Below are 19,980 nucleotides of genomic sequence, written 5' to 3'. Positions count from 1 at the left end.
CCCTTAGTGAGATGGCATTAGGGTGTGGGGCTTCGAGGAGGAGGTAATAAGGTTTAGATACGGTAATGAGGGTGGAGCCCCCAAGATGAGATTAGTGTTCTTGTAAGAAGAGAAAGAAATTGGAGCTCCTCTCTCCACCACTTGAGGATACAAAGAGCAGATGGTCATCTGCAAGTGAGGAAGTGGGCTCTTATTAGACACCTGATTTGCCAGCCCCTTGATCTTGAACATCCAGCTTCCAGAGCTGTGAAAACTGAATTTCTGTTGTTTTTGTTATAGCAACCACAACAGACAAAGGCAATTACATAGCTCATATTTCTCTTCTTCCTGTCCTAGAACACTGGCTGTTATTGCCCCTCAGGCTCAGAGACCTTCCTAACCCTGGCCAAGCTTCCACACTTCAGGTGTCTGCTTCTTGCTGCTCTTCTCACTTGTCCACTCAGCACTGGTGGGGGGATCGAGGGGCAGGAAGGAACCGTCCTTCCTGAGAACTCCCCGGCCCACGTGGTATTTATAGAGCATCTACTGTGTGCCAGGCCCTGTCTAGTGCGGAGTGAGTGGAGGCAATGGGAGTGGCATGGTCTCTGCCCCTTTGGGGCCCACTGCCAGGTCAGGGAGGCATTTCAGCAAGCAAATACAGTGCAGAGTGGTAAGGGAAGTAGCGTGGTGTAGGAGCCCACAGCACAGGAGCCTGAAGCCTCCGCTCACACATGATCCAGAGGGGTCTTGTCTTCCCTGACCCCCTTCTCTGAAAATAACGCATGTGCTCTTAGGACGGGGCAGCAAGAGAAAGGTTCATAACTCCTAAGAGGAAGTTGATCCAGAAGGGGCTTGGCAAAATCACTACTTTCTATTCAAGAAAACTTTAAGCAATACTCCTATTTTACACACATCGGCTTATATGCCTCCTGTTGGTGAGATTTCCCTTCTTTGCTGTTGAACAATTTACAAGAATCTGATTTGAGATTCCCCCTATTTTTAGAGGAGCAAATAAAGAAGATGGTTCCACAGTTGACCACTGTGGACACTGCAGACCACTAGTCACTGCTTTTCTCCTTTATACCATCACAATTTCCTTTTCTCATTTTGGGCACTGGCAGCTGAGTTTCCCAAGTCTCAACCACAGAAATTACAAAGCCAACAGACAGTCCCAGATATAAACAAAATATAGAGAACATTCTATACTGTATCACATTAAAAAATACTTAAATTACTAACATAACATTGTAAATTAACTAAACTACAATAAAAAAATTTTTTTAAATACATAACTATCTGGTGAGATGGGCACCCCCTAAGCCTTGCTATACTGTGTTTTCCTAGGGACTCTTTATGATATCCTTGTGTTTCTGGGTAGAAGTAAACACATCTGAAAGAAAGAAGCATTATAACAGGTAAATGGCAACAATAAAACAATACAAAAATCCTACCCACTGTAAAACGATTGTCCAAGAATCCTTGGGACATGCATCAGTTTTGACTTGTTTCTTAGTTCCTATGGTAACAGTAACTTACATATATTAGATACTTGGTCAGTGCTTTCCAATCCTGTGGGATAGATACAATGTTTCCTCTGTTTTGTAGAGGAAGATAATAAGGCAAAGGGAAGTTGAATAATTTGCTGAAGGTCATGTGCAGCTACTAAGTGAGAGGCTCCAATGCCCACCACCTTCACCACCATGTTCACTGTTTGTCACACAAGTATATTCATTTTGTTGCTAGAGTTACTTTCTCCCCACTAATCTATGGCCTCTCCATCTTTTGTTAATGTATTCTAGTAATATACATTCGTATAATGTATATTAAGATTTCTCCATTTCAGTTTGGTCCAGATTAAGACAATTTACAAATTAAAACAGAGCTGGTCTACTTAGTTGGGTCCAAGAACAATTCTCTTGGCCCTGATCAATTTTGACTCAAATGTCATGCCCTTGATTTCTGAGCCATAATGAGAAAAAAAGCTATTTCGAGTTGCTGTTTAGGCATTTTACAGTATAATGACCCAGAGTCTGGACATTTGGATAAGGACTTGAGTTTAGGATTCCTGTCCCAAATTACCACTTGCTTTTCCCGGGGTACCTTGGAAAATGACCATTTAGAGTTGAACCTGTGTAAAGTTAGTGACCTGAGCCCCAACCACCTTCTATATAATACGCTCTTGCTAGCCTGTTCACATGTGAACCGGGGTCAGAGCACTGCCCTTCCCCTTGCTCGTCGCCTCCCTTTCCCTGCTCCTGGTTTCTGGGATCTGTAAGTAATAAGTCTTTCAATTTTACTTCCTTTGTGGATTGTACTGTACCTTCAAGCAAAACGACTGCAGGTTTTTACTTCCCCAGCTGGGCAACCGAGGGAGTTACTTGCTGATCCTATGTGGTGGCTTGTGCCTCCTCATTTAGCAGATCATAATCTGCATATCCTTAATTTAATGTACCAGCTACATGTCCCCCAAAACATAAGGGGTGCCATTTTCCCTCAGTTTAATAAATGGTGCTATTTTGTAAGTTTCTACATTCCTGTAGATGGCGAAAAATGAATCAAAGGAGACTGCAGTGTCTGGATTGCAAAGGACCTAAAAATATCTCATTAAGGAATATGGATTTGATCCTAGACCCTCGCCCTTCCCCCACAATCCCCTAAAGGGCTTTAAGGCAGTGAAGTTCTTCTAACTAGATCACTATGGCAACCCCAGAGTGAAGAACGGATTCACTAAAGGCCAAGGGGCCAGTTAGGAAGCTTTCCTAGAACTCTATCTGGGATTTCAGTAGTTTGAGCCAGGATGGGTGGGAAACAATGGATGGAACTGATGGAGCTGAGTGACTGGATGGGGGTTGTGGGAGAGGGAGGAAGGATTGTGGCTGGTATTTCCTTGGGGCAACAGGGATGGTCCATTTTTGGACACAGAGAATAAAGGAGGAAACAGATTTAGGGATGAAAGACTAATTTTAGCAGGTTTACTTTAAGGTGGGATAGGCAATGTACAAGTCTGAGATTTAGGAGGGAGGTTCTGGAGATAAAAAAAAAAGTGGAAGTTCCATAACGAGTCAGATGGAGACTCCTGCTTTTGAGATTGTGTCAGGACAAGAGGAATTCTAAGACAGAACCTTGAGAGAAACTGACATTTAGGAGATGGGCCGCGGTACAGGAGCCTGAAAAAGGCTTCAACAGAGTTGGAGGGAGAGGCCAGAGCGTGTGCAGTCAGGGAAGTGGGGGCAGGGGAGTGCTTCTAGAAGGAGCGGGTGGCCAACAGGGTCAAATGTTAGGGAGAGCCTGAGCGACAGAGGACTAGATGATAGTGACATTAGTGACGTGGGAGTCCTGAGTGACCAGCTGAGGGCAGTTCAGATAGAGCAGCAGAGGCCACAGTTGACTTAAGGGGTGAGCAACCTGTGCACATAGATATCTGGCTCTAAAGGGGAGGAGAGGTGACGCTCACTAGCATATAAAGCTGAGGGTAACTACACGTCTACCACTGTTTCCACATCCATCTCTTTCTGTTTTAGATTTAAGAGATTCGAGTCTATTTAACAGCTAAACAGAAGGAGGAAGAAGGGAGGGAGACATCGAACCTACAGGAGGGAGGAGAGGAAAAGAAAAGGCTATGTTTGCAGGAAAGAGAATCCACGACTGGTGGATGGAGATAGCTGCCTTGACGGAGAGAAGGACACGACTTCTACTGAGTCAGATAGGAAGGAGAGATGAGGAGGACGGTGAGTTTCTGTTTATGCTGGTGGGAGGGTCTCTCCTGGGGTTTCTGCTTTCTCAGTGAAGCAGAGTGAAGAGTCTGCTGCGGGCGGTGGGGGCAGAGTTGGAGGAGTAAGAGGTTTAAGGACAGAACAGAAGTCTTCAGCTGGATTCTGGGGAGGATGAGAAAAGAAGCTGGCAAAGAAAACCACAGAAGAACTGCTGGGAGGATAGAGGACCAGGGGCAGCTAGAGACCATGGATTTAGAACCACAGCATATCCTTCAGCAGGACTTTTCTTGGTAGCAATCAGCTGCCAGGGCGTGGGTGTGGAGAAGGTGGACAGTTGGATTCTATTCTTAGGTTCCTTAAAGTCCTAGGAGATTTTTGTGCCTGAAGAGGAACACTAGCCACCATCTGTGCTTTATTTGTTGTCTAATTTATTTACTTCACAAAACTACTTATGCAAAAATTGTCTATATATTTAAACACTATTTATATAACCAAGTCAAAATCTATACATTTTGCAAATCAAATTATCTAAACATTGACCACAAATTTAAATCTTCCTACACATTTCAATAGAATCATCATTATAAAATGTCAGCTTCTCTACATGCTTCAAACATTTTGGTAAAGCACATGTATAAGGATTATAAACTTTTTTACACTTACACTCATTATAAAACTGGGTTTGTAAACCCAAGAGGACATTATCTCAATTCAGACCAATTATTGAATTTAGATATCCAATAGAAGAATATTTTCTCAGTGAGATGATGTTTTGAATTGTTAATCAAATTATTAATTATTATCATTAATTATGAATTCTTGGTTGGGACTTGGGAACTACTTGACCTTCTAAGATGATGAAAATATGAGCCAGTGTTTATCTTATACATCACTGGAACTTTTCAAGTCCACACTTTTCCCATGAATTAGTGTAATGTAACTGGATACTTTCTCTTTAAATTATTTCATGTTTAAGTGTAATGATTATAACATGCAGATGTCTCAAAGATGTCCACACCCAAACCTCCTGTGTTTAATGGTAAAGGGACATTTTCTATGTAATTAAAGTTAAAGGTCTTAAAATACAGAGATTTCCTGGATTATCTGTGTGGGCCCAACCTAATCATATGAGCCATTAAAGTTAGAGAATTTTTAAAGTCAGAGACATAACCTAAGGGTAGGTCAGAGAAGTACTGTGAGAAGTACTTGGCCTGACCTTTTTGGCCCAAAGATTGATGGGTAGGAAACTCAATCCTACAACTATGAGGAACTGAATTCTAAATGAGCTTGGGAATGGATTCTTTCAGTTCAGTAAAGATGGCAGCCCTGCCTACATGACCTAATGAAATCCCGAGCAGAGAATCCAGTCATGCTTTGCTGGACTTCTGACCTATAGAAACTGTGAGATAATAAATCAGTCAAAGTGTGTTAAGACACTAACTTTGTGGTAGTTGTTACAGGGCAATAGAAAACTAACACAATAACTTTACTGACATCATTTACAAATTTATTTAGCTCATTTATATTTTTACAAACTCCCCCAATACCCCCAATATTGCTGTTTTCCCCAATATCCAATCTCCCCTTTTTTCTTATTATATAACTCCTGACATTTAGCTGGATATGGCTGCCTGGAATAAGGACTTATTTTCTAGCCTTTCCACCCCTACCCGATGTGGATATATATGACAAAATTCTAGCCAATGAGATGCAATCAGAATTTTTGGATGTACCTCTCAGAAAGCTTCTTTTAAAGGAAATGGGTGTGTCCTTCCTTCCTCCTTCCTGGGGACTGTAAGGCTGATATAATGACTGGAGCTCAAAGAGACATCTTGGGTCAGAAGGTGATATGCTAAAGGCGGTGGAACAGCAAGAAAGGAAATGGGGCTGTGATGATCATACAACTGCCATCCACTCCGGGACTCTTTATTTGCAGATTCTCCTATGTGAGGCAGAAATAATCTACCATTTTGTTTAAGCCAGTATTATTTTGGGTTTTATTGTTACTGTAATCTGATTATAATTAGTAGGGTAGTATAGAGGCTTTCTTTCCCAAGAAATGAAGGATCATGTTTGAGCAGTGAGCAGTTATCTTTTGGATGTTTGACTAATTCATCATCATGTAACACACTGCTGGAATTTCTTCCTTCCTAGTTGTAATATATGACCAGATGGTGCCAATCAATCTCTTTCATTTTTGGTGCAGTTCCAATTTTTTCTGGAATTACTCAGAGCACTCTTGATCCACCCATCCCTACTTATGCAGATAAGAAAAATAAATGTGCCTTATGAATAAATATAATATCTGCTATATTTATACTCTTCTACTTATCAAAATTAACTAAAAATATCCTATTATGGTCATACTTCTTCACTCAGTATATTAACTACATTTTTGCACCTTGTATAGTTGCTTTTTTCTTTTTGAAAATCACAACAGAGTTGTGGATTTTAAAAATTCACCTTGTTCCAATTAACTATATTATTTTCCTTTTGATTATCAAATTGTCACAAATTCCACAAAGGTCAATTTGTGGAAGCCTATTAAAATTGGCTCCTTTGCCTTCGTAGATCTACCCTATACATTAAAAAAAAAAAAATCTTTGCTTTTCACCTTCACCAGTAGGTTCAAGGTCTAGAGTTATTCATGGCATGGAACTATTCTCTGAGGGAGCCTGAATCCCTTTAAAGCTGAATAATATTTGAGGCAAAGATCCAGGTGCTAAGAATGCACGTCAGATTTTTCCCTGATGTTGTTTCACGCTACTTTAGTGATAAAGTTTGAAAAAGTAATTTCTTTTGGAAAACCACAACTTCACATTGGTATTTCCTATTTAACTCAAGCACTACCAAATCCTTTTTTATTTGACTCTAACATACAATTTTGCATTTATTGTCTCTACAACATACCTTCTTGTATCCTGTAATCCCTGAACCTAGCTGAAACAGCATCTTCTCTCTTTAGCGATCCTATAGCATCTCACCGCCCATCATTCTCTAACTACTTTACTGATAGGGTCGTCCATGCTGGGCCAATGGGACAGAGAGGTGAGACAGAGTTTATAACACTGGCAGGAGAGTGGCTGAAGAGACGCACCATGGAGCCCAAGGTAACAGGAAGTCTGAGAAGGAGGATAAGATGCCATAAATCAGGAGAAAGAAGAGAGGTTGTGGGATGTGTGAAATAGGAACAGTGAAGGTCAGTGAGAGAGCTGGGAGGAAGGAGGTGGTGGTCAGAGCATGAAGTGATCGAACTTCAGACTATAAAGGTAGAGCAACGCTAGGAGGCAGCCACAGTCACTGATGTGTTCCATGCCTGGAGACCTACCCTGGCCTGTGTGTGACCCACCTCTATCTCCAGCTGCCAAAAGAAGCTCTGTATACCTGCTCTCAGCCAAAGCAAACATACACACCCCATGTCTTGGGTGGAGAGGTGAGGGCCAGAGTCCATCTGGGATCTGCCACAAATAGATGCCTGGGTTCACCGTCTCCTGGCTGCCCCAGTGTACATGGAAAGTGTGTACTGTGTTCAGGCTGGGTGCATGCCCCCTTCCTGCTGCACCAGTCACGGGCTCTCGGCTGCTCTGCCGCCCTCCCTACACTTCTGCTAGTGGCTGAGCCTCCCTCCTGCCCTGGCCCACGCAGTGCTGGCTCAGCTTCTGACTGCAATGGCTGAGACCTGTGATGCTGGCACTCCTCACAGGAAGGAGCCTGCTGGGTATGCTAAGGCTGGCCCATCTGGTCCCACGCAGGGGCCTGTCAGGCTCACCTGAACCACCTGTTCCCAAATAGCACCAAGCAGGAAGCAGGGGTGGGGGGGTGGGGGACAGAAAGAGCAGAGTCTGCAAAGTAGCACAGGTCTCCCTACCTGCCAAACCCTGCCCTGATCCGAGGACCGCAGTGGGAGGCTGGGGGGGGCAATTGTGGGGGTGGAGTAAGAAGGGCAGGTCCTGAGACACCAGAGCTCTACTCCTCACCTTGGATGTCTGGCACAGGGTCCCATGCAAGCAAGTGGAATAAAAATGCAGCCAGAGAGCATCTCTCTCCTGCCTTAAAGACACTACTTCTGGGGCAGAGGGCAGAGGGCAAAGGTCAGGGGCTAGGTTTCCATCCTTGAAAGGCTTGAGTCCTCAGAGTGGGAAAATAAGGAAGCCAGAGAAGCTTGAATATTTCCAGCCACCCAGCAGGTTCCCTCTACGCAGGCGCAGAGATACCCGGTCTCCAGGGTCCAGGGGCAGCAGCACAGAGCTGGTGGCCGCCTCCCGGGTCACATCTGGATCGTTGGCAAAGGCCGAGACGACAGGCCATGTGTTCAGCATCAGGCTCACCTGGGGAGGGGAATCCAGTTAGCACCTCTCCCTGGCCCTCATCCCAGGAACTCCACTCCCCTCCTTTACTCTAGCCCCAGAGAGACACTCTGGAACCTGGGGCTCAGTGCGCCCTCCTGGATGGCTGAGAGGTGGCCAGCACTGGACTCTGTGCCTCCTTGACAGTCTCTGCTAAGCAGGCCCTGCCCCCACTTGCTCCTGGCCCTCCAGGATGTAGGTTAATGGAGGTCTGCCTGGGGGTCCCCTGCGCTCCCCTCCTCCCTTCCCCTCTTGAGCCAGGGATGGGACAGGGCCTAGGGTTCAGGTCACCTGGACAGTTTGGCGGTTGTACACCTTCACCACATGGAATCGGAAGCTGTAGACGCCCCGCACAGGGGCCACGAAGGAGCCAGAGGTGCGGTCAAAGCCACCTCCCTCGTTCACCAGGACCTGTGGGAAGCAGACCCTGCTGAGTGGGGCTCGGGGATGCCTGGGGCTCCGAGAAGCCACGGCATTGGGGGAAGGGGCAGTGAGTAAGGAAAGGAAGGGGTGGTAAGTAGACTAAACAGGAAGAATGGACAGATTGAAAAGAAATGATGAGAAAGGGAAGGAAGGTATGGTGGGAGTGAAGGGAAAGCAGACAGGCAGCGGGCCCCACAGCAGGGCCATTTCCTTAGCAGCAGAGTGGGTTTGGACGGTGATTCCAGGTCTTTGCAGGGTAGGGGCGTTACCTGGTCGAAGTAGATGGCTCCACTGGTGCCATTGCTGATCTCCCCTGCGGGCTCGTGGTGGTGGCTGCGGACTGCAGCAAATGCCACTCTTCCAGGGGGCGCCTCTCCCAGGGCTGCTCCCCCTGGCCCTCCTGCAGCAGCTCTGCCGGGCTCACAGACCACCAGGCACTCGCCTTCCAGGAGGACTGGCTCTGTCCCCTCCTGGGCCCACCCGGCCCTCAGGGCCAGAAGTGTGAGGGCCAAAGGCAACCCCAGGCTGAGGGAGGGACGTGGCGGCCAGGGTCGCTTTGTTCCCAGCATGGCTGAGTGGCTCTGTGACCCACAAACCTTCTCTTTCTGCTCCTTGGTTCTTCCTGCCTCTCCCACAGGCTCTCACCACCCCTCAACCTGCTTCTCAGCACTCTCTCTGGGACTCCTGGTCACCGGGTCTTGGCGTCTCTCTCCATCCGTCTCCATGCCCCACGACTCTGTCCTGCCTCTCACTCCTGCTGTCACTGCAGTTCCCTCCTCCTTGGCCGGGCACAAAATAACAGCAGTTGGGCTTTGGGAGGGAGAGGAGAAATGAGACAGCCAGACAGGAGGGCTGCAACCAGAACCCCAGGGCAGCCCCCTCCGGAGAGCACTGCAGGCTGGAACTGGGACCACAGAGAACATGGGTGTAAGATTGTGAGTGCACGTGTGTGTGTGTGTGTGTGTGTGCCCGCATATCTGTGACATTCCCTTCCTCTTCACTCCTCCCCTCTTCAAAATCCTTCACAAGTCAGCAGCCCTCTTAGCAGTATCTTTTCCACTGTTGGAAGAAAGGGAACGTTCTTGTGTTTTCCCCCTAACTGTTTTGGTGGAAAGTGCTTGGGTCAAGGGGTGTCACTATCCTGTGACCCTGGGCCAGTCTTTTTCTTTCCCTGGTCTTCTATATTGTTATCCGAAGGGACTGCATTCGTCCCTTTAAGGCCCTCTTCACCTCCATCTCTCCATGAAGTGGTTCCTCATTCCTGAGAAACAACTGCGCGGAGCGACTCAAAACTGCGCGGAGCGACTCAAAACTCCGAGGAGCGCGAGGAGCGTTGACCCGGCAGGCTTGCAGCCGCGGCGGGCGAGGGGGCGGGGCGGGGCGGGCCGGCGGGGGGCGGGGCCGGGGGCGGGGCCCCGATTGGGGCCAGTGCCGGGGCCGCGGCCGGGGCTCGGGCCGGGGGCGGGGAGCAGCTGGCTGCTGGCGGCTGGCGGGGGCGGGGGCGCGCTTCGCGGCTCGGTGCTGGCCCAGCCCCGGGAGGGGCCCAGCTGACTCCGCCCCTGGCCAGGAAGTGACTCAAAAAACTGTTTGTGATGTGGGGAAGAGAGGTCCCCGTTGGGTGAGGAATCGGAAAGGCCCGCCCCGACTCGGGCCCCCCGCCCTTCTTCCCTGGGCCGGGGGCGCGGGCGAAGCTGGGGCCGGCGGGCACCGAGCGGCGCCGGCGGGACCGAGGCTGCAGCGGGCGGCGAGGCGGGTAGGCGCGCTCTCCCCCGCGCCCGGGCTGCGGGAGCCAGAGGGCGCAGTGCCGAGCGCAGGCGGGGGGCGGCAGCCGCCAGCGGCCGTGGGCGGGGCCCGGCTCGGCCCCTCGGCCCAGCGTGGGGCGCGTGGCGCGACCGAGGGGGGCAGCAGAGGGAGGGGGAGGGGTGGGAGTGGCCAGAACCTCGGAAATGGCCGACGAGGGACCCCAGAGGAGAACCCAGTTCAAGCCCTGGTGAGGATTCATCTCTAAAAGGCCGTCTTGGACCCGGAGGTTGCAGAGACCTGGAGGAGAAGGGCTCTTTCGTCACCTGTCCACTCCTTCTGGCCTCCAGACCCAGCTGGATCCTCCTCCCCGTTCCTGCTCAGGGCCGTGGTCGTCATTTCCCAAAGGCCACACGGCCATCCCAGATAGACAGTCTTGTTTATCCGTGACTTCGTCTCCAGGGAGAAGGCCCCCGTGTCCAGATAATCTGACATTCCCTCCCTATTTTAACTAAACTGAAGTTTTGGTTACCTCTTGGGTTGTTTACAGGTTTGATAACTAGGTGCGACCTGTTGATAGCTGGTTAGGCTAGGAGACCAAGATTTGGGCTGAGGGGACATCAAGGCTCTGAGCTGCTTTCCCTCTTTTCAGGGTTGGGCGGCCAAGCAGCCATGCCTACCTGGGGGGCCGGCTCCCAGTCCCCTGACCGCTTTGCGGTGTCTGCGGAGGCCGAGGACACGGTGCGGGAGCAGCTGCCCCACGTGGAGCGCATCTTCAGGGTGGGGATGAGCGTCCTTCCGAAGGACTGTCCTGAGAACCCTCACATCTGGCTGCAGCTGGAGGGCCCCAAAGAGAACGCCAGCAGAGCCAAGGTGAATGCCTCTCCTTGACCCTTCCGGGGAAGCAATGACTCCCTCCCCCGTGGAGGCAGGAGAGAGGAGGGGCTGGGGAGGATCTTCGCTTCTTGCTTGTCTCACTGGCCCTGAGCTTTGAGGAACTTGCACGTTCTCTGTCCATAGTTTTGGTTTCATTTCTGCTGTAATGACCCAGGTTCTGCCAGGGCTTGGAAATAAGTGATTCAGGTCAAATCAGTTTGTACTCTTTGGGAGAACAGAGATAATCTGGTTGGGCAAGCAGGCCCCACCTAGGAATTCACTGTGTGGTGGGAGGCCACATTGCTTCCTCTGGAGTTAGTCAGGGCTTCCAGTAAGGCACCACCACTGAATACTATCCTTGTAGTCCTAGTTTCAGTTTCCTTATCTTTAAAGTATGAATAATAACAGTATCCACCTCACTGAACTTGCTGTGAATGAGATAAAGCACGTAAGGCATAATGCATGACTTCTGTAAAAGTTAGTGTTGATGATCGTTGTGATGGAAATATGCAACATACGTACACACACATAAATGTTTAGAAGAGACGGCCTTTTAACCAACAATATCTTGAGTTGAGTTCTAAATGGAAATTCAGCCCCAGGTTGTCACCTGAAAAGAGAAAAAGTGAGTTTCTCTATCCTCTTTTAATCCCCACCTTTTTCAGGATCTATAGGGCTCCATTTCTCTGCCCAGGCATCCTGGAGCTCAGGAGACAGCAGTGGGCCTGCAGGGGCTATCGGACCATTTAAGATTCCAGCAATCTCCTTTTTCTTCCTACTTCCCTTCCCTCCCTTTTCCCCCAGGAGTACCTGAAGGGTCTCTGTAGCCCGGAGATACAGAATGAAATCCACTACCCACCCAAACTGCACTGCATCTTTCTGGGAGCCCAGGGCTTCTTCCTTGATTGCCTGACTTGGAGCACATCTGCCCACTTGGTGCCGGGAGTGCCCGGCTCCCTGATGGTCAGTGGCCTGACTGAGGCCTTCGTCATGGTCCAGAGTCGAGTGGAGGAGCTGGTAGAGCGGCTGAGCTGGGACTTTCGTCTGGGGCCATCCCCTGGAGCCTCTCAGTGTGCTGGAGTGCCGAGAGAGTTCTCTGCCCTGCTGCAGGCCAGGGGGGATGCCCACACAGAGGCCCTGCTGCAGCTGCCCCAGGCCATCCAGGAGGAGCTGCTGAGCCTGGTGCAGGAGGCATCCCGGGGGCAGGGGCCCCAAGCATTCCCATCCTGGGGGTGGGGCGGCCCAGGTCCGCTGGGCGCTCAGCAGCAGGGAGTCAGGACTCCCCTGGGTGACAGTGGAGTGTCTCTGGACACGGGACCTACAGGGTGGCAAGAGTCAAGGGGAGAGAGACATGCCGTGGAGAAGGAGGGAACAAAGCCGGGTGGTGCCAGGGAGATGGATTTGGGGTTGAAGGCGTGGTTCGGGGAAGAGACCTGGGAGAGACTAGTGGCCTTCAGGCCACAGTCAGGAGGAGGAGAGGCCGGGCAGGCAGGGCCTCTGAAGGGGAAGGCCCTGGGGAAGGAGGGAGTTCCCCAAGAAAGAGGAAGGCTTGGGGTCCAGGGCCAGCCTCCTGGTACCCAGGGCCTCTATCAGAGGGCATCTCAGCTCCGGGGAGCCTCCCTCCTCCAGCGGCTCCATAATGGGGAAGCCTCACCTCCAAGAGTGCCCAGCCCCCCACCTGCGCCTGAACCCCCGTGGCACTGTGGGGACCGGGGGGACCGCGGAGACCGGGCAGACAAGCAGCTGGTTGTGGCTCGAGGCCGGGGGTCTCCGTGGAAACGAGGCACCCGGGGGGGCAACCTGGTGACTGGCACACAGCGTTTCCAGGAGGCTCTCCAAGACCCTTTCACCCTGTGCCTTGCTAACGTGCCGGGCAAGCCAGACCTCCGCCATATTGTCATCGATGGCAGCAACGTGGCCATGGTGTGAGTACCTGGTGGGGCTGAGGGTCCCAGGGAGGGGGATGAGGTAGAGATGGGCAGTTGTGTTCATCTTGGGGACATGTGCCAAGCGGCGGGCAGTCCAGCCAGGCTGCCAGGCCTCCACTCTAGGGCCCTTGAGTGCTGACCCCTTCCCACTGCAGGCACGGCCTCCAGCACTACTTCTCCAGCCGGGGCATTGCCATTGCCGTGCAGTACTTCTGGGACCGAGGCCACCGCGACATAACTGTTTTTGTGCCTCAGTGGCGTTTCAGTAAGGACTCCAAGGTCAGAGGTGAGTTGGGCCTGGTCTCTTGTGTCTGCGGATGGGCCCCGCGTTCACCTCGGGGGTAACCCCAGTGTGCTCCTCTGTTTCTCTAGAGGGTCACTTCCTGCATAAGCTGTATTCCCTCAGCCTGCTCTCCCTCACACCCTCCCGGGTCTTGGATGGCAAGAGGATCTCCTCCTATGATGACAGGTACTTGCTTCTCTCTTATCCACAGACTCGACATTCAGGGAGCCTGGTGGGAGACTGAGGGGGAGACAGAAGCTCTGGCCCCTTCACACTGTAAGACTTGAGTCGTGGGAAAAGGGCCACTTCTCCATGTGCCCCTATGATTGGGGAGGTAAACCTGCCCTGCAGACAGGATGAGATGGATGGTGGACAACTCTGTTTCATCCTTCACTTTTTCACTTATCAAACTAAAGGATGCTTCGTATTTATATTAATAGTACCATCTTAATGGTACTATTTTCTAGATGGTAGTACCTTACCATCTAGAAAACACTGGTTTAATGGAGACATGGGAAAGCCGGTGATAGGAATAGCTAGCTGACAAATGCCTCTTACAACCTAGATGTCCAAACACATAGAGAAATTCTCCAACCTTCTGGAAAAACCAGAGTAAACGATCCAAATAATGATAAATAAAGAATGGATTCCATGCATAATACGGCTGTACAAAACATGGTATTTAAAAGAAGATAAGTGAAAGATCAATGGTCTTAGAATTTGAAGGTCTGAATCTGAGTTTCCTTGCGTAGTCATTGTGGATTCTCTTAGTGGATTAACCTCTTTGTCTCAAGTTCCTCTTCCATTCATTCATCCTCCTTGTGAATGTCAAAAGAAGCTAAGGTATGTGCTTGCCTCACTCAAGGTGCTCTGCTGGAGGACAGTGATATTCTTTAGTTTTTCACAGACTCAATCAAGTGTGGCAGCGTGTCTTATCTCCATTGTACAGAACTGGAGACAGTGGGTCGGAGTAGTTAATTCTCTTGGCAAAGGCTATGACGTGGCAAAGGAAGACCGAGAACTTAAAGCTGCTAGATGGCCGAGAACTTAAAGCTGCTAGATGGTTTACTTGAAGAACACAAGACACATGTCCTCCCTGGTGTACACAGTGTGGGAGACAGGTGGATCTTACCTATTATTATTTTTTTTAATAGACTTTTTCCCCTCCCTTTGGCTACACTGGATCTTTGTTGTGGCATGTGGGGTCTTAGTTCCCCCAACCAGGGACTGAACCCTCATTCCCTGCATTGGAAGGTGTATTCTTAACCACTGGACCACCAGGGAAGTCCCATGGGTGGATTTTAAAAGCTAACTAACTAATTTGAAAAAATTATGGTGGTTAAGTTCTTTATTCTCTAGGATTCTCAGTTTTAAATTAAAAAAGAGTTCCCAAGCTGTACTGATTATATATTTTGTTTTTTCAAATGCTTAGCTTTTACTCCCTAACAGGTATTCTACAAAAAAGACAGTTCACATTCTCCCAGTGCAGTTCTGTTTTATGCCTAGATTTCACAGGTTATCTGAAATAGAGAACCTTCTTTACATGCCAGCATTGACACAATTAAAACTGAAGGTTGAGTCACTTGTAATAAATTTTGAAGACATGTGTCTGTACAGTTGTATAGGTCCTGATAGGCAGAGGTACAATATAAATTTTGTATTTTGCCTAGTTACAGTGAAAAACACAGTGACATGTAGCACAGACCTACTGAATACTGTGGAACAACATACGATCTAATGTGATAATAGTACAATTATCTTTAATCTGAAAATACATGTTGTGTATTATATGATACCATATATAATGTTATCTCTTTAATTTGTTTCCCAGACAGAAGCTCAGCCAGACATCTGTCATACTGAATCCTGATTAATGTCCCCTCTATACCACACTAGGGCTTCCCCGGTGGCTCAGACAGTAAAGAATCTGCCTGAAATGCAGGAGACCCAAGTTCCATTCCTGAGTCAGTAAGATCCCCTGGAGAAGAGAATGGCTACCCATTCTAGTATTCTTGATGGGAGAATCCCACTGACAGAGGAGTGTGGCAGGCTACAGTCCATGTGGTCACAAAGAGTTGGACACGACTGAACGACCAAGGCTATACCACACTGTTTTTCAGATACTGACTGCCTGTGTGGTACTAGGTGTCTGGCCTACCGAAGGAGGCAGGAATCAGGGAAGACTCGATTCGTCACTTCAAAAAGCCCAAAGAAACTGTAAATCAAACACTACAGAATTCAGAGGAAAGGCATCTCCCTTCTGGCTGGGGTCTTGTGGGAAGGGAAGGATTTGAGAGTTTTTGCTGATTGACAAGGATATTGGATGCATTGGATCTCTTGGTTTCTAAACCTGTTAAGGACTCATCTCGTGAGTTCTACCCCAGTCCTGTGGAATCAGAATTATAAAATGGGGCCCAGGCATCTGTTTTTTTGATGCTCCCCTTGAGATTCCTCTCATCAGTTAGGTCTGGTTTCCTTCCAGATGGAGGGAATAAAGGGAACAGTTTGAGAAACATGAAAATCAGACAGCGCAGGGCATGTTTGAAGAGCAGGGTGAAATCTGATCATTGATTTTTTCAGGAGCTGTGAGTGCCTTAGGGAGGGAGAGAGGAGATAAGGCCTTAACAGTGGCTTGGAGCTGGTTGCTAGGCCTTAGCTGCCAAGCCTGGGATGTGGAAACATTTGCTGGATAAAGGGCAAGTTTGGAAGACTTTTGTGTAGGGGAAGAGCAAGTTCTCTCAGGGGAGGAGAGGCTGGAGGTGGTAAACGGCTGGGGGCAGGAGACCCCCTTATCAGGAGGCTATGCAGTAGTACCTCAGTTGCGTTGTCCAAGTAGCTCAGGTGGTAATGGCAGGACTGGAAATGAAGGAAGCAGAGTGGAAGGCCTCAGGGGAGGCACATGAGGGATCTGTGACTGATTCAGGGGGAGCGGGGAAGAAGACAGAGCAAGGGCTAGGTCTTTCTGTCTCATATTGACAAGGCACAGAGTGCTGTGGAGGGTTGTGGTGACTGGAGGGGTTGCTCTTGGGAGACATGGAAGGGTTCATCTTTGTTTTCTTCCTAACCCATGGCGCCTGTATCCAGTCAGTCATCTGGTGGCTGGTTCAAGGTGAGGGGCCAGATCTCCATCACTAGAAGTGCGTCATGGGCGTCGATAAAGTGCTCTGGGGTTGGGACCTTGTTGAATCCCAATATGGCTGCTGTGGTTTTTGAGACAGGTTCATGGTGAAGCTGGCTGAAGAGACCGACGGGATCATTGTCTCCAACGACCAGTTCCGGGACCTGGCAGAGGAGTCTGAGAAGTGGATGGCAATCATCAGAGAGCGGTGAGGGAGCCCTCCCCTGAGAACAGGGCACAGACTCAGACCTTTCTCTAGAACCAGCTCTGATCTGCCACCGGGTGAGGACTCTGGGAAGGTGCTGACACCACTTTGCGAAGGATGGTAGCCGGCAGCTTCTGATGGTGTTGGTCTTAGCTGTCCGGGCAGTCGGCAAGGGCCGCTCTGTGACCACACATTCTCTGTGCCCATCCAGCCTGCTGCCCTTCACCTTTGTGGGAAACCTCTTCATGGTGCCGGATGACCCCCTGGGGCGAAATGGCCCCACCTTGGATGAATTCCTGAAGAAACCGGTCAGGTAATGCCCTGCTCTTGCTCTGCAGGGGCCTAGCAGGCCTGGAGAGTCGGGTGAAAAAATGACTCAATCCAGGCCAGCTTTATTCTATAGTAGTTCAGGTTGCCTGGGCTCTGGCCCAAGGAATCCAGACGCAGACCCTTCAGGCTGGGAAGGAAGCTCCCGCTTCCTGTTTTCCCTGATCAGTGTGTTGAACGGAGTTATTTGGTAAAAACTCATAGCTGGTTGCATTGAGTACGCCCTCTGCTGGACAGAAAGTAATTATTAGACTAAAGCGAGATTGACCATCTGGTTCCAAAGGAACCATCCATCTTCCCTGCAGAAGAGGGTTGATACTGCCACTCGGAGGTCAGTTTCTAGAACTTCAGGCTCGCTCACTCTAGGATGCTTCTCAGCTCATTCTGTTCTCTCTGCTTCTTCCCAGGGCACCGGGGTCTTCTAAGCCTCAGCCTTCTGCCAGGGGCGTCACAGAACACAGTCATCAGCAGCAGGGGAGAAAAGAAGAGGACAAAGGCAATGGTGGCATTCGGAAGACGCGGGAGACAGAGCGGCTCCGGCGCCAACTGCTGGAGGTGTTCTGGGGCCAGGATCACAAGGTGGACTTCATCCTGCAGCGTGAGCCGTACTGCCGGGACATCAACCAGCTCTCTGAGGCCCTGCTTAGTCTCAACTTTTGAGCCTCACCTGTCTGAGTGGCCGCCCCCCCGCTCAGCTCCAGTCTTACCCAGTTCAGCTCATCCTGAGGGTCCCTCTGCTGCTCACACCCTGCCCCAGTACCCCCCCCCGCCCCCCCCGAGTTGGTGCTCTGTGTCAGAGGTTCTGAGAAGGAGCATCCGTACGTGAGGAATGCTCTTGTGTGGAGCACTTTGGGGACAGGTCCGTGACGTGACCTGATCTCATCTTGAGTCAGGACCTCGACCAGCTCTCAGGAGGTTCTTCTAAGCCTTAATTTCTCAACCTTGCCTTATGCAGGGTTTCTGTAGGGAGCGGGGGCTGCTGCAAGGGGTGGATGCCGGAGACCGGGACTGCTGGCCCCTCCTCCATGCCGAGCTGGGGGTGGAGGCTAGGCTAGGGTAGGTGGGAGGGGAAGGGAGAACAGGTGGCCGGGAAGCTGAGCCTTTCCTCCTTGTGGCTGCTGCTCTGAAGGCCAGAGGACAGGAACGCTTCCCAGGCCTGGCTGGGCTCCTGGGTGCAGCAAAGGGAATGCTGGCCCCTGGAAAGGCTCATGTTCCGGGGTCTGGGTCACAGTGGGGCAGCAGCGAGCTGGTGGAGAAGGCAGAGGGAGACTTGGCTTCTGGTCTCAGCTGTGCCTGCCTGTGACCTTGACTGATCTTGGTCTTTACTTCTGCCTACAAGTCGGGGGTAAAAACGCCTGTTGGGAGGAGAGATGAGAACGTGGAGGAAAACCATTTGGACGAAAGGTACTTGGACCAAGTCTCAGGTGTGTCTGTCTGTGGTTGCACAGGCTTCTTAACCAGAACCTCACTTTCAGAGAGCTGAGGGTCCTCTGTCCCCAGGGCCTGTGTCCTGGATTTTAACACTGCATCCTCAGTATAATGTGCCCTGTAATGGCTGCGTCCCTTTTGGGCAACCCTCCCCGCCCAATCCACATTTACAGAACAGGTAATTAGGGTGACTGCATTACCAGTAAACTCTCAGGGTTTGTTCCTCTCAATGGCAGCTCTCCTGTTGCATCCAGGTGTTTGTTTACAGATGAACGAATGTGTTGGATAGTCCCAGTCTCTGGTTAACGCACTTGCTCGAGCGCGGAGCAGTCACCAAACTGATGAAGCCATGTTCTGTGAGGACAATGACCACGTGACCTGACCCTAGCATTTTCTCTACAGAACAGCTATGTCGCATAAAGTGAATCCCACTTCTGCTCCATGTGTGCGTGTATGCGGATGGGAAGGGTTTATAGAGGTTGTACCTAGAGGAACTAATCTGGAAAACGAAAACGGAAGAATCAGAGTCGGACCAACTGCTGTCACCTCAGGACTTTCTCTGTCCACCTTGGTTCCTACATGTCATTGTCCTGTATCTGCTTGAGGTCCTCCCGTGCCAGGGAATCTACGACCTCCGAGGCAGCACATTCATCCATAGCCAGTACTAGTCAGCCCTTCCTTTAGCGCAGCCCTAAATATGCTTCTTTGAGGCCAGTCATTCCCTCAGGAACAGTACAGAGCCAGGCAACTTCCTAGAGTCCAAGACCAGATAAAGAAGTAGGACAGGTGCCTCTGGCTTCAGTGCTTTCTGAGCCCTATAGCAAATCCCTGGACAAGGCTCTCTTTTTAGGCTCTGACTTCTGCTGCCTGAGTGATACAGGGAGTTGAAATCACCTGAGATTCTCATACCAGCAACTAGCATGTGGAGGTGAATGATGGAGGAGGTCCTTGGGGCCCTGTGTTGCCACCCCACCCCATGGGTGAGGTATACCCCACTGAGCAGGGCTGGGGGGCAGTCGTACTGGGGAGAGACTAGTTGGGGCGGTGACTGATTCAAAGACAACCCACGGTCCCCTCAGAAGAAACAAAATTGGTTAACATGGTCTGAAATGGGGGCTAGGGGAATTACATCTAGTCAAACTCTGGCAGAAATCAGGGTTGATAGAAGGAGATGGTCCTCGATGAATACTTGGGACTCTTTTCCCCTGAAATGTTTGAGTTTGTAGTTTTTGATAGGTTCTTTGTACCTTTCACTTTCAATGCTGGTGGATGTGCAGTGGGCTTGAGGTAACGTCTGCCCTCTGGTTGACTAAAGTGGCCTGAGATGAGAGGCAGGTCCTTAGCTACTGACAGCCCTAAGCTTTGCACAGCTTTGTCCTGCTGCAGCTTGATGAACAGGCTGGTGTGTGGTTGTTTATCAATTCACCGCTGTCCAGTGACAGACCAGAGGCTGTCCTAGCCTCTGGCCTTGTTTCTTCCCCTGCTGGTATCCTAACAGCATTGTGTGAACAAGGAAGTGTGCAGGGTGACCACAGAGCCCACTGGAAATGGATCACTGTTCCTCTTGCCTTCTCACTTCTACCTTTGTTATAACCTTGTGCCTCAAATTTGTTG

At 50.1% G+C, this 19,980-nt stretch overlaps 2 protein-coding genes across 4 annotated transcripts; one reads left to right on the top strand and one right to left on the bottom strand.

Annotated features, from left to right (window-relative positions):
• Positions 1-3,300: 3,300 nt before the first annotated feature.
• On the top strand, positions 3,301-18,803 carry KHNYN (KH and NYN domain containing). Of its 3 annotated transcripts, none has more exons than XM_043471034.1 (8): positions 3,301-3,707; positions 10,854-11,074; positions 11,882-13,002; positions 13,161-13,291; positions 13,378-13,474; positions 16,507-16,614; positions 16,823-16,924; positions 17,346-18,803. In XM_043471034.1, the coding sequence occupies exons 1-8, from the start codon at positions 3,599-3,601 to the stop codon at positions 17,596-17,598; spliced, it is 2,142 nt and encodes a 713-aa protein (XP_043326969.1). In that variant the 5' UTR covers positions 3,301-3,598; the 3' UTR covers positions 17,599-18,803. The 3 variants fall into 3 exon arrangements, with proteins under 3 accessions (XP_043326969.1, XP_043326970.1, XP_043326971.1); XM_043471035.1 differs by lacking the exon at positions 3,301-3,707 and adding an exon at positions 9,922-10,214; XM_043471036.1 differs by lacking the exon at positions 3,301-3,707 and adding an exon at positions 10,327-10,451.
• Positions 5,178-9,611, bottom strand: CBLN3 (cerebellin 3 precursor). The gene is made up of 3 exons (XM_043471039.1): positions 8,731-9,611; positions 8,330-8,449; positions 5,178-8,020 (listed from the first exon to the last, which is right to left on the bottom strand). The coding sequence occupies exons 1-3, from the start codon at positions 9,028-9,030 to the stop codon at positions 7,823-7,825; spliced, it is 618 nt and encodes a 205-aa protein (XP_043326974.1). The 5' UTR covers positions 9,031-9,611; the 3' UTR covers positions 5,178-7,822.
• Positions 18,804-19,980: the final 1,177 nt, after the last annotated feature.

This window comes from Cervus canadensis, chromosome 6 (assembly GCF_019320065.1).
Source record: "Cervus canadensis isolate Bull #8, Minnesota chromosome 6, ASM1932006v1, whole genome shotgun sequence".
In the NCBI taxonomy this organism is placed as follows: domain Eukaryota; kingdom Metazoa; phylum Chordata; class Mammalia; order Artiodactyla; family Cervidae; genus Cervus; species Cervus canadensis.
This window is presented reverse-complemented; position numbering and strand designations above follow the sequence as displayed.